Genomic DNA, 13,917 nt, shown 5'->3' with positions numbered 1-13,917 from the left:
TAAGTGAGATCAAACCCTACGTGTGATCAGTGTTGCTGTGTGATTAGTGTTGACCTACGTATGAGTGTGTATGCGAGCTGGCTGTGGGTGCGCAGTACAGACAGGTCTGTGAACTCGGCGCTCTGTGTGTCTCAGAGTTCCAGTCCATCTCGTGTGGGAGTCTCCACCATCTGGGCGAGGAGCTCCTCAAACCCCCCCCGCTCCCCCCACGCAGGAAGGACGCCATGTCTGAATGCAGGGTAACACACGCACGCGAGCGCACTCACTCACTCACTCACACGTCCTTACTCACTCACACATCCTTACTCACTCACTCACTCACACATCCTTACTCACTCACTCACTCACACACTCACACGTCCTTACTCACTCACTCACTCACACATCCTTACTCACTCACTCACTCACACACTCACACGTCTTACTCACTCTCACTCACCCATCCCTCACCTCACTCACTCACTCACGTCCTTACTCACTCACTCACTCACCTCCACTCACTCTCACTCACTCACTCACTCACTCACTCACACGTCCTTACTCACTCACTCACTCACACGTCCTTACTCACTCACTCACTCACACGTCCTTACTCACTCACTCACACGTCCTTACTCACTCACTCACTCACACGTCCTTACTCACTCACTCACTCACTCACTCACACGTCCTTACTCACTCACTACTCCTACTCACTCACTCATCTCACTCTTACTCACACCATACACTCCTACTCACTCTCTACTCACCTCCTTCTCACTCCTCTCCCCTCCTTCTCCTCATGCATATTGTGATAAGGCTTTGGAAGTCACTTCAACGTTATGTGTCCTGTGTCCTTGACTGCAGGTCGGACAGTCCTCCAGCAGTCCCCCCCAGACTGCCCCCGTCCCAGCCCAGGATCCAGCCCCGAGTGCCCGTCTACAACGGGCCGAGCGAGGGTCCCCTCCCGAGCCCCCCGCCCCCGCCGCCCCGGGACCCGGTGCCGGACACCCCGCCCCCCGTGCCCCAGCGCCCGCCCGAGATCTTCATCAACTACCCCCTGCAGGCCTCCCCCGGAAACCGGCACCACTGGGATTTCGGGAGCTCGCCCAACTCCCCCAACACGCCGCCGGGCACGCCGTCCCCCCGGGTGACCCGCCGCTGCCCCTCCAGCGCCAGCCAGAACAACCTCTGCCAGCTCCCCGCCCTCAGCGCCGCACCCCCCGTCCCGCCCCGCCACAACTCCAGCTCCCAGCTCCCCAAACTCCCGCCAAAGACCTACAAGAGGGAGCTTTCACAGCCACCACCACCACCACATAGCCTCTCATTGGTCAACATGGACGGCAACCACTGAGACCCCAGCCAATGAACTCATTTCTTTTATCTTGGTTTTTTTTTTTTTTTCTCCCTCCTCATGAACAAGCTCCACCCCTTCCCACTGCTCTCTGGCACTCCAGTGACCATGTGGATTGAATTAGAAATAAAACGTTTACTGTAAACGATGGCCTTTTAAAGCTCTTAGTCACAGAAGTATGGAGACCCTTTTTTTTTTTTTTTTTTTTTTAAAGCTACTGATCAGAAATAAGACTGTGCTCCACTCTGCACTCCACCTGTCCATCTGCAGCATTGACCAATCACGGCTGGCCTCTCAGGGGATCAGTAGCTCCGCCTTCACTTTGAGCCCTCTGTGCCAATAGCACCACACCTGTGTGCCAGTCACCGCTGCGCATCGCGCTGGGAGCCCCGAGATACCGGGCCGTTGCCAAGACGACGTGCAGTTCACTGTGTGTGAGTGTGACCGTGTGTCTGTCTGTGTGTGTGTGTGTGTGTGTGTGTGCACGCACCCTGTTCAGGTGTACGGAACGCATGCGTGTGTTGAATCCCAACCACTGTGCTAGTGTTCAGGCTTGCTGTGCAGTATTTGAGAGAAGTGGAAGGGGTGCTGATTGTGTGGGTTGTACATGAACAGTGCAGGGATCATGTAGACTGTACACACAGACTGTGTAGGGATCATGTAGACTGTACACAGACTGTGTAGGGATCATGTAGGCTGTACACAGACTCTGTAGGGATTATGTAGGCTGTACTTGGACAGTGCAGGTATTGTGTAGGCTGTGCATGGACAGTGCAGGTATTGTGTAGGCTGTACATGGACAGTGCAGGTATTGTGTAGGCTGTACATGGACAGTGCAGGTATTGTGTAGGCTGTACATGGACAGTGCAGGTATTGTGTAGGCTGTACATGGACAGTGCAGGTATTGTGTAGGCTGTACATGGACAGTGCAGGTATTGTGTAGGCTGTACATGGACAGTGCATGTATTGTAGCTGTACATGGACAGTGCAGGTATTGTGTAGGCTGTACATGGACAGTGCAGTATGTAGGCTGTATGGACAGTGCAGGTATTGTGTAGGCTGTACATGGACAGTGCAGGTATTGTGTAGGCTGTACATGGACAGTGCAGGTATTGTGTAGGCTGTACATGGACAGTGCAGGTATTGTGTAGGCTGTACATGGACAGTGCAGGTATTGTGTAGGCTGTACACAGTGAGTGTGGCTCCCACACATGATTATAGGCTTTGGCACAGGCACACACTTCTGAACCACAGAATGAAGCCTGAGAGGTTTTTTTTTACAGGAGGAGAAACTTCACTGTTAACCCGAACCCCTGCATTGAGGCCATCGCCACCGGCTGTGCGTTTTTCACCACGCGGCCCGTTTTCTACTTGATGAGCCAGCGTACCCGGCGAGAGGTGGCCAGAGTCTTACTGAAACTCCCTGAGGAACTGAGGAAAAGACAGTAGGTTTTATTGAGGCGTTCCCCGGTTTCATTTCTGATTTTGCACATTCAGACTGCGTCAGCGGACGGACACTCGCACGTTGCCGTGCTCCGCCAAGCCCCCGGCGACGGGACAGCGCTCGGGTGGGACCCTGCCTGTACCGCCTGCCCCTCTGCAGTAGTGGCCTTTAACCCACGGCAGTGACCTTTGAACCCTGAGCCAGTGCACCATGACGACTGTCAGAGAAACACTGAGTGCCCGGGGCATTGTAATGGATGCCAGAGACTCAGACCAGGCCGCGACAGCTCACAGACTCCTTAAAGCCAAGATGATGATGTCTTAAACACACACACACACACACACACACACACACATTGTCTGCTGCTGTCTAACACTACAGATGTCTCAGTATCACTCCTGGCGATCACTGAACACTACACCCTCCCCACCAGCCCCCACCCCACCCCCTGTGATATAAAAAGGAATATGGAACAAATCACTAGTTCTGAAGACTGGATTTTTGGAAGAAGGGGAATCTTCTAACCCGAGTGTGGTTTTCCTCAATGAAATAAGGGGATTTTTATTTTAATGAACAGATAACTCTTGCATCATATTCAGATGTGCCTTTTTATTTTGTTTTCTATTTTACAGAGTAAGTGTGAAAGGTCTCCAAAATGCTTAAGAAAAGAAATCAGTTGCCTATATAAATGCTGAGAACAAAGCTACACATACAAATGTACAGGTTTGTGGATAATGTGTATATAGCATCTATACACTAACTAAGTAATCTGTATAAAGTGGCTTCTATGTCTGTTGTATAATGCCTCCCCCCCTCCCCATCTGCCTCTTGATATTTCAAAGATGTTTCCTGTTTAGCAATCCAATGCTGCTACAGTGTTAGGAGCACAGTACTGTGTGTCACAAATCCCTCTATTGACAATCCCCGCTACAGATGATGTTACCAAGCAGGTGGCCGAGCAGTGTGGGAAAAGACGGTCCCGTTTCCCCCAACACTTTAATCAGTCCTTCTGGTTAAGGGGGCAGGGTTTCTGTGTTTTTGTGGGAGGTACAGAACCGAACCGATTTGACACTGTGGCCCAACATTCAGTGTTGGGAATGTTCTAGAACCCAGTGGTGTGCATTTCTGTGTATTCCCCAACATTCTAGGTGGGGAATGTTCTAGAACCCGCTGGCGTGTATTCCTGTGTATTCCCCAACATTCTGAGTGGGGGGATGTTCTAGAACCCATTGGCGTGTGTTCCTGTGTATTCCCCCAACATTCTGGGTGGGGGCTGTTCTAGAACCCGCTGGCGTGTATTCCTGTGTATTCCCCAACATTCTGAGTGGGGGATGTTCTAGAACCCACTGGCGTGTATTCCTGTGTATTCCCCAACATTCTGGGTGGGGGATGTTCTAGAACCCGCTGGCATGTATTCCTGTGTATTCCCCAACATTCTGAGTGGGGGATGTTCTAGAACTCGCCGGCTTGTATTCCTGTGTATTCCCCAACATTCTGAGTCGGGGGATGTTCTAGAACCCGCTGGTATGTATTCCCCAACATTCTGAGTGAGGGGATGTTCTAGAACCCGCTGGCGTGTACTCCTGGGCTGCTCAGATATGCCAGTGTTGGGGAGCAGAGGCTCCTCCCACCCCCAGGACCTCCTCCAGTGACCGCTGTTATGACATCACTCAGCATCACGCCTCACACGGTGGCCTTCAGGAAGCGATGCCTTTTCTTCAGCTGAATCCGTGATGCAGCTCCAGTTTACTGTACGTCAAGGGTGTCAGACGGGGCCTCCAGCTCCGAAACCCCCACGGTATGACCTGACATGAACCCAATACAGACGTACGTGCCTGCCTCCCCGCGGAACTTTCCGGATCCGAACCCTGGTCGGACTGTAGCAGCCTTTTGTTGTCCTGCAGCAGATGTCACACATGATTCATTTGATGGTCTTTGACCTTTTAACTGTGCTTTGTATTAATGTTCTTAATGAGATTAATAAATCACCCCAGTCTTATTTTGTACTAATGATGGATTTGTTTTCCTTTATTTCCAATGTTCCTCTTTCTCCCTTATTGCAGCTCAGGTTTTTTTTCATTTTTTTTTTTTTTTTTAAAACATCTGGAGTTTAGGCATTTGGAGTATTTAACAGATCCGAGTCCATCTTGAATGGGTGCCAGGGGGGCAGTGCTGACACAGCAACTCACTGGAACATCAGTAGCATCTGTGTTCTGCCTGCATTGCAGGCACTGATGAGTCTGTAGGGGGCAGCAGAGTGCCACTGTGGGGCAGGCCATACAGTCACACAGTGCTGCAGGGACCATCACTGTCCTCACTGTCCTCCCACGCACCTGTGTTACCTGTTACCTGTGGGCTGCTACGTCGCGCTCTGATGAATGCCACGCCCAGCAACGACCTGACAGGAGAGGAGCATGCATTAATGAACCATCACGCCCCCCTCTGTCCCCACCGGGTAACTGCAGGGCTTGTAATACTCTCGATTTTAGGGTCACTGGTGCTACCTTACCTCAGGCCACCTCTGTCTAGTCTTCCAGGGTTTGCAGTTACGCTATGGGCCACTTTGTGTTCTCTTGAAGTAGTTTCTCTCTGTGAAACGGGAAAGATCAATTTTCATGACATTAATGGCTTTCTTAGTATCAGAGGTAGAAAATCCTGGTTCAGAAAGTAAAAATCCTTCCCAGTGCTTCATTTCAAGCACATGGATTTGCTAATTGGCACAATTCTTCAGCTGGGAGGCAGCACCAGTTGGTGAAATCAGCTGGCTGAGTTCATGGGTGGAAGAAATAAATTTACTTTCTGACCCCTGGACTTTTCAGCTCTGCTTAGCATTCGGAAACAATGATCAAACAACCAGTATCCAAATATTTGATGACAAATTTTTCTTAATAATAAATCGATAACCATGGTAACGATGATAACCTACAAAAAGTACCAGTGAAAGTAATTAATAAATGAAAGTGTAAGTCAGTTGAGTTAGGGTGCTGGATAGCTGCATTAGCTAACACTGTAGAGTGACCGGGGACAGACCTGCTCAAAGGAGGATGGGCAGGCTGGTCTGAAAGGCCGGGGGGGTGGCGGCTGTGGTGGGGAGATGTTCGGTGAGGCGCTGACCCCGTTCCCCTGTGTGGTTCCTGTCCCAGGGTGGCCTGCGTGGGGGGTCCAGGGCTTCCCAGGAGGGGGGTGAGGGGGCGCCCTTGGGACCTGCACCCCCAGACACACAGAGCCCTCTCCCAGCACAGTCCTTTGAGCCGGCCGAGCATCCGCTTCCGTGGGCTTCAGAAGTACAGGCACCTGGCTGTCCTCTTCTTCCTCTTCTTCGTCCTCTTCCTCCTCTTCGTCCTCCTCCGCAGCCTCCCGTTCCCTCATCTGCAGGGTGCCGTCGGGGCTGCACGACGTCACCGAGGAGTAGTCGAAGACAGAGGTGTCTCCCAAATCGTCCAGGTCTGTGTCGCAGTCCTCGAAGCTCCCCCTGGTGTGGTGAGCTCCAGGGCCCCGGGCTCCGGCTCCAGGAGGAGGAGGGGCCCGTGCTGGGCTGCTCCCTCCCTCCTCCCCGCCCGGGTCTGCCGCGCCCCGGAGGACCCTCCCGTCTCCATGGCAGCCGGAACCCAGGAGGAGGTGCAGAGAGGGAACGGGGTTTGGAGCCCGGCCTTGGCCACGGCTCCTCCTCGCTGAGACCTGCAGGTTTGGACAACGGATCCCTGAGTGATTCGAGGCTGGGAAGCTGTTTGCACCGAGAGAATTTTTCTCTGGCTCACTTCTGTGGGGGAAAAAATGATTTGTTGTTGAGAGTGTATGATCCTGAGGACAGTATCCCAAGCAATAATACTATTTAAACATACTGCTTTACAATTTGAATTCTATTATGACTTAGGCATGCTTAACTACAATGTTAAACCATCCAATTGGATAAAATGTGTCATTTTTAATAACACACCACACACATCAGCAAATCTACCTCCAGTCTCCGTGTCTAAAAGCAGTTTAATTTAGTCTGATGAACGGCACGCCAATGAATCCATTTTTTTTTGACCTCATCAGTGGAGGCGGAGTGGTCACCCGCAAGAGCAATACAGTCACTGAATTTTGTACAGATGCGCTGTGTAGTGCGCAAAACCACCAGCAGAGGGGAGTGTTCACCTGTTTGTTGCGCCGGCTGGCTCGCAGTGCTCACTGGGAGTGAGGGTTTTGCTTCCGGTATTGTGCTGACAGGAGGGGGAGAGAGTACTCAAGGGAGGGGCAGGGCTGCTGTCGAAACGAGAACAAAATCACGAGCGTGTGATCCGTATTTACATGTAATAAATGCAAATCATGGCTTTTGGGTCTTTTGCAGACCAACTTAATAACACCTGGCCGGAAACTCCAAGATATTGTATGGACCTTTGAATAACAAAGTAAAGTATTATAAAAAATCAAATGAAATGGTAGCATGCATGTGTAAATGGACTAATCCTGTGAAATATTAATTTTGGGATATTTGGCACTAATTGGACTTTGGAGGTTGTTCATTGCAAAGGCATTGCCATGTCATGTGACCGAAACCCACCTGCATGGGGCCTCCTCCCTGTCGCCCTGCAGGCCTCCCTGCTCCAGGATCACATGACACTGGTTCAGGAAGTTACGTAGCGCTCTTTTGCTCACTTGGAGCAAATAGTGGTCAGGGTGGTCTCTGCCCGTCCACTGAAGCAGATCCTGCATGAAAATGATCTCAGGTAGATGAACGTATCTGAACACAAATCTATCCACCCATTATCTATACCCGCTTATCCAATTCAGGGTTGTGGGGGGATGGAGCCTATCGCTGTAAGCACTGGGTACAACACAAATCTACATAACAATAAAAAATAAAATATCTATTATTATTATTATTATTATGCAAGACATTTATATTGCCTTCTCAACAAAATACTCTACAGAATGCCATATATCACTTGTACATCATCAACTAAGCAATGTAGAAGTCTTTTCTGTGACTAAAACCCTTGTGTAGGTTTTAATCCCTGTGGAGAATCATAAATGTTCCTGTAGTAAGACATGGGTTTTTTAAATTAAATATATCAGCTATATTTATGTCCAGGGTTACCGATCACCTCCCCAGAGTAACTAGTGATGCTGGAGAGAGATCCTGTCCTGTGTGTTCAGGTGAGCCATCTGAGGCACTCACCTGCATATGAGTCAGGTAGCTGTGGATCCGAGTCACAGGCGCTAGGAGCTGTGTAACCTGCAGTGCCTCTCTCTCCTGTGGACCGTCCTGTTAATTCCACAGAACAACACTGATCACGTACACTACACTGCATCACTGAGCATGCACACTGCACAACATAGCATCACATAACATAATGAGGAGAACAGGCCATTCAGTCCAACAATGCTTGCCATTTTTCTTACTACTAAAGGGTAACAAGTGGTCACTGTTCACCTACAAGCTAGATGGTATCTAGCACCGTGTCAAGCCTGGTCATGAAAATACCAGGAGTTTCTACCTCTACTACATGACCTGGCAGGCTATTCCATACAGCGACTACTCTCTGTGTGAAGGCATACCTCCTGATAACTGTGCGGAATTTGCCTGGTTATATACACTCCACTCCAACACTCTGCACTCTAAAATGGACTGTGTATACTGTAGATTAACACAGTAGAACCACATAAACTGTTAAACTGACTATGTGCACAGCAGAATTACACTGATTATATACAATACACTGACAAAATGGCTTTGTACGCTGCATGATGACATTGATTATACAAACACTACACTACAAAAGTGACTGGATACACCACATAAACAGGATGAATATGCACAGATAGCATCACAACAACTGGCATTCCTCAGTAATGCCGACACAGTGAATGAGTTAACTTAAAGCCATACCTGGGGGCTACGTACTATACCATTTGATTGGTGAAAATGTGAAAGCGCTATAGGGAGCATCCTCACATATCCAAGGTATATACCCATAAATGTACCCTGAGAGAAAAAAGGAAAATCAGGTTTGTGTCCGTATCTTTTTTTTTTTTGTTTATTTGTTTTTGTTCGGAGGTAAAAAGTGGTCAGTTCCAGGTCCAAGTGTTGATCGATTTACCTCATTTTGGCAAGTGAGTCTGGCAAACACGTCGCCCACGAGGCCCTGCCAGTGTTTGCAGTGCAGACGGTCCTCCAGGGCATTTCTGAACAGCAAGCTGTGCTGTGACAGCTGCTCCAGGTAATTAACAAACATCTGACTGAAACGCAAAAAAAAGACACAGACGAGATAACATCACTGGCGGTGATTATGTTTTTGCACAGGGACAATGTTCATGTGGTGAGTACAGTTGTAAACGGTTTCGATGCTTTTGTTATGATTGTTTCTGGCACATGTCTTACCATGTCCCCTGGTTCTTTGGCAGAGCAGACAGCATTTTGTACTTGTCGCAAAGCTGGAAGAGGGTTGACAGGTATTCCTGCTCGGAGTGGAACAGGTTCAAGACCACCTGTTGCCTCTGGCCTTGGAGAAAGGAGAGCACGGTGAGAGACCGGCCCCTTTATCCTACTGCGGTGGTCTACACACATGTAAGGTAGTTCCAGGATGGGTACAGACCATGAGACTTCCTCTCCATCTCCTCACAGATTGATAAATAATTGTTGGAAGAACTTATTAGCTAGTCAATCAGCAGTGCGATATAACCAGCTATCATGCAGTTTATGAAATGTACTGTGTCCTTGGCTGAGTTAGGGTTAGGGTTAGGGTTAGGGTTAGGGTTAGGGTTAGGGTTAGAATTGGAATTGGTGATGATTCTGATCTTTCTCAAACAGAAAAAATTGTGCATCAAAATGTGTTTAGCCAGCTACAGAGCATAACTGCATCTTCAACAGTAGTGTGATAAAAAAAACAAGTATATCTCACTAAATACCTTTAGCAATGTGACCAGTTTGCTGCCGAATGCAATATTAACAGGAAAATTCCATAAGCACAGCTAAATCTAGTTACTGTACCCGTGTAACGGCGATCTCTGAGCTGATCTGTATCAGGTCCTGAAATGTAATTGAGGATTTTCTTTTATTTGAGAAGAAAAATTATGTAAAAGTAATGAGTCTATTAGCCATACCCTCAAAAGTGGGGTCCTGCAGGAGGTTAGTGTTACAGGGGGTCATGAGGACATGAGGCGCTCCAGCCTGTCTGGGCGATGCCTGAGTGCTTACAGGAGTTTCTGGAGAGAAGGAGAGGTACAATACGGGCCCACTTCAGAAGGACGTACAGAATGCATTTATTTCAACAGGGACTCAGGTGGGCCTTGGGAAAGGCTCTTGACATTCTGAAAAACAGGATGCACAGTTTCACTAATGTGATATTCATGGCCTGGCACATCAACTCAGCCCCTTTGAGCTTTAAATTTAAATTAGAGGCGGCCTGAATAACCCTGTTGAATAATTTTGTTACATTAGTTAGGTCTCGTGCTGCAGTGTTGCAGCTGAAATTGTCTATTACCATTATTGCATGATGTTTAGTTTTTTTGTGTCATTTTTGTGCTATAACTTTCTATAATTGTTTCATATTCACCCTATCATTTGTATTTACCCATAGCCCTTTGTTTTGTTATGGAATCAGCCTGATGCCACATTACCATGTCATAATAAAAGGAAAGGCGTGGTTTCTCCACACAGGGAGCGCACCTGTGCCTGGGCTTAGCCCCGCCCGGAGCCCCTGCAGGTAGCAGTGGAGGAGGAGGCTGGCAGGCTGTGAGAGGGGCGGGGCTGGGCTGTCAATCTGTGACCCTCCACAGGCTTGGCAAGCACAGCTGCGAAAAACACAGCAGCAGCAGCACAGGGGTCAGACACTGGAATCTCCTCCCAGTAATATGATGGTGAAGTGACTTAACTGTGTAATCGCCATCATAACACAGGAAGCAGTGGCGCTCACACTCTGTGCTCCCACCTGCTTCTCTGTGTTTGTGTCGACCCCGAGACTGTCCCCCCATCTGCTTGCTGTGGCTTCCGCTGGTCCTTGTGGAGTTGGCAAACCTGGTAGCGCACCTCTTGCAAGTCTGTCTGCAGGGTGTCAAACAGACATTTTAATTGTAAATCTCCTAAATTATATTTAAAATTAAATCTAAAACTTCATGATTAGTAGATGAAAATCAACTGCATCGTCTTGATTCGGATGGCTATTTAGCCAAGGTGACTGTTTTCAAACTCCAGTTCTTACTTGCACTGAGTGCGGGCTGCAAGGTGGAATTTTTATTCTGAAGTGATTAAAGTTTTGCGCTTCATCATATTGCGTAAGTTACCCCAGAATAGAGATTCTATGCATGATTTCATTCATGTCACTAGCATCAGTCAGAGCACACTTCTACTACTACAACAACTACTACTACTACTACTAATAATAATAATAATAACTAGCCTATTTATTAGCCATAGTTCCCCATCCTTGAGATATGAGCCCACATACCTTCAGAGAGTCCACCAGGGCCCGGAGCTGGAGGGCCTCCCGGTCACAGTGCTGCTTGGCGTGCTCCAGGTGTTCCCGAAGGCGGGCGTCTTCCTGCTGGATGTGGCTCAGCTCCAGCAGGGCGCTGGAGAATCCCACCTTTAGCTCTGACACCATGCTCTGCAGCTGGGGACACACGTTCAGTCTGGTGAAAAGGCTCCTGAACAACCAATCAGAACTCTGATTTTAAAGTCTACACGTGTGCTCCATTCTAAAAATGTGCTAACATTTCTGTGAAAAAGTCCATTTCAGTATTTTGGTAAAAAACCGATGAAGCAGAAAGGCTGTATCATTAACCAAGTCTTTTTGTATCTGTATTCCAGTTTTTGTTGCAATTCCACTAATGGTGTCTCACTGGAGTGGAACGTGAGAAAATACAACAAAGAGATGTGTTTACATTATACATTTGTGATTAAACCATAAGAGCCGGGCAATAATTTTATCTTAACAAGAATGCTTTTGTGGGTTTTTATAGTTCACTATATTTAAAATGATTTTCCATGAGATTCAGAAATGCAGAACTGCTCAAAGGAAATGGATGTCAGATTTTTAATAAAGTAAAAGTCAACCTTTTTAGAAAATATTAAAAAATAATGTCCCCGCCTCCCCTAGGTGCAGTTCACTGGCTGCCTCTGAAACCGGTCTGTACCGGTTGTGAGTACCTCAGAGATCTCACTGATCAGCTGTGTTTCCAGAGGCTTCATTTTCACCACTGGGAAAAGAGCAAGAGATTAGTGCTGTTTACAGAAACATGCAGTGTACCCACACACTGTGTACAAACACACACTAACATACACACACACACACACACACACACACACACACAGACACACACACACACACACACACAAACGCTTCCCAATTCCACAGTCCTGCCTGTCTTCTCTCAAATATAAAGAAAAATAAAATTTTGTGTGTACAGTAGCTCCAAAACTTTGCGCTATATAGAAACTCAACAGTAACAATATTTAGACAATTAACTCCCCGGGCCTGAGACTCTGTCATCCAAAGGAGCTCATATCTGTGCTATACAGGCGAACCCTTGTTCCCTGACTTAGACCAAAGCAAAGCTCTGTACCTTGACAAAAGTGACTCCCCCGGGGAAAAGATCCGTCTCCTCTCCTCTTCTCTTCTTCCAGAAAGGCGCTGGATCAAATGTCAAGGAGACAATGACAACAGAGGGAGAAAGTCAAGCATGTTTACCGGTCTGACCACCGCAGAGTAGCCGTGGTAAAACCCTATGAACTTGTTGAGTCCGATACGTTTAAAAGAAGTGAAGTCCTTTTCTGAACATGCAGCTTTCTGATGACTCTCTGTTTGTAACTCTCGAGCAGGGGTTGCCAATGCCAGCATCTCCCCAGGTACTGGGGGGGTCAGCCAGGGAACTCAATACATCAGGGTAGCTGGCAGGGCAAGCCGGCAATCTCTTTTCTCAACCTGAAGGACAAACAAAGGTTGGCAATGTATGAAAAAGTATGCAAAAAATTTAAGGTAAACATTTGATTAAACCAATAATGGCATCGTCATCAAACAACCTTTATGATGAATTGTTACCAAATAAATATTCACAAAATGTATACTGTTGATATTTATGGCAATAAAAATCTGAATACAAAATATATTACACGATGTAATGTAAAAAATAAATAGAGCTATTATAAAGATGTGTGTCTTCAATGATGAATGACACCAATTGCTAGCCATGGCATCCAGTTGAGACCCTTCAGTAAACACAATTTATCAGTATAAATCTTATTAAAACTGTTTTCCCTCAAGTGGCCCAGTTCTGGGTTGATGCCGTTATTACCATCTTCGTACTTCTGGCTTAATCCAAATCTTGAGCTTCTCCATTGTTCAGTATGATCCCGGTGCTAGGCTTGCAGAAGCGCACTGACTCCACTCGAGACACGATGTGTTTGAATGAGTGAATTGCATGGGGACAGACACCTGATACAGGTACAGCTTCTTTCCCAAGCACATCAGCACAAGGGCAATGGTCGGTTGCGTAGCCTAATTCCCACGATGATGAATGATGATGAAAATTTCCCAAAGCATCCGAGCAGGTATACATTTTTATTTGCGAATGTCTGAATGTTATTACAAATTTGACTAAATGTAAATGTATTTCCTTTATCTGTAACATTTATAATGTAGACCCCATGGCTAAATATTTTGGAAAAGCTTGGTTCTTATAATATAGCCAAACTGTGGAAATTAGCTATGTTGGTAGGTGGACTGTGGAGAACGACTCTTGCAGTAGTTGCAGCGTCGTACACAGAACCCGTTAGTTTTTACCTCTGCGGCTGAAGCTGGTGGACAAATGTCAGATCAAGAGATGATCGAAATAATTAAATAATTATGAGCACGCGTTGCCACAAAATCCTGAAATGGATCGGTCCTTGTTGTGTATCCCTGTCTTATATCCTGCTAACGAGGTCAAGTGGAGGGCGGAGAGGCCCACGCGGACATTATCGGCAATAGCAGGATATTTAAATAATTTATTTATCCTATATGCCTGTATGTTTAGGCCTCCAGTCCATGGATATAGAAACTGTTACCGTTAAAAATATTCATCCTGTGCCGTATTCTGATTTCGCTAAAGAATTCTATGCGGGGCATAATTATACCACACATTCAATTAAATGTCTTGGTTTTATACACTGTCTTTG

The 13,917-nt window shown here is 47.2% G+C and overlaps 2 protein-coding genes across 4 annotated transcripts in view; one reads left to right on the top strand and one right to left on the bottom strand.

Moving 5' to 3' along the window:
• The window catches only part of sos2 (son of sevenless homolog 2 (Drosophila)), a 42,077-nt gene extending 39,757 nt beyond the window's left edge, over positions 1-2,320 (top strand). The window contains 2 exon segments of the mRNA XM_064320872.1: positions 136-256; positions 847-2,320. Coding sequence (XP_064176942.1) covers positions 136-256; positions 847-1,333 — 608 coding nt within the window. The 3' untranslated portion in view covers positions 1,334-2,320.
• Positions 2,321-3,290: 970 nt separating this feature from the next.
• On the bottom strand, positions 3,291-13,855 carry si:ch211-67f24.7 (uncharacterized). 3 transcript variants are annotated; one of them, XM_064320814.1, is made up of 17 exons: positions 13,056-13,855; positions 12,511-12,685; positions 12,327-12,394; positions 11,911-11,960; positions 11,210-11,374; positions 10,694-10,806; positions 10,432-10,556; positions 9,867-9,968; positions 9,145-9,265; positions 8,864-9,002; positions 8,653-8,748; positions 7,942-8,028; positions 7,324-7,469; positions 6,918-7,025; positions 5,808-6,537; positions 5,287-5,366; positions 3,291-5,175 (listed from the first exon to the last, which is right to left on the bottom strand). In XM_064320814.1, exons 4-17 carry the CDS (start codon positions 11,950-11,952, stop codon positions 5,061-5,063), a joined length of 2,169 nt encoding a protein of 722 aa, XP_064176884.1. In that variant the 5' UTR covers positions 11,953-11,960; positions 12,327-12,394; positions 12,511-12,685; positions 13,056-13,855; the 3' UTR covers positions 3,291-5,060. The 3 variants fall into 3 exon arrangements, with proteins under 3 accessions (XP_064176884.1, XP_064176892.1, XP_064176873.1); XM_064320822.1 differs by having other exon boundaries at positions 6,918-7,022; positions 12,327-12,685; XM_064320803.1 differs by having other exon boundaries at positions 12,327-13,855.
• Between the last annotated feature and the right edge of the window lie 62 nt (positions 13,856-13,917).

This window comes from Anguilla rostrata, chromosome 1 (assembly GCF_018555375.3).
Source record: "Anguilla rostrata isolate EN2019 chromosome 1, ASM1855537v3, whole genome shotgun sequence".
Taxonomy (NCBI): Eukaryota; Metazoa; Chordata; class Actinopteri; order Anguilliformes; family Anguillidae; genus Anguilla; species Anguilla rostrata.
The sequence above is the reverse complement of the archived record's forward strand: the minus strand, read 5'-3'. Positions and strand labels throughout refer to the sequence as shown.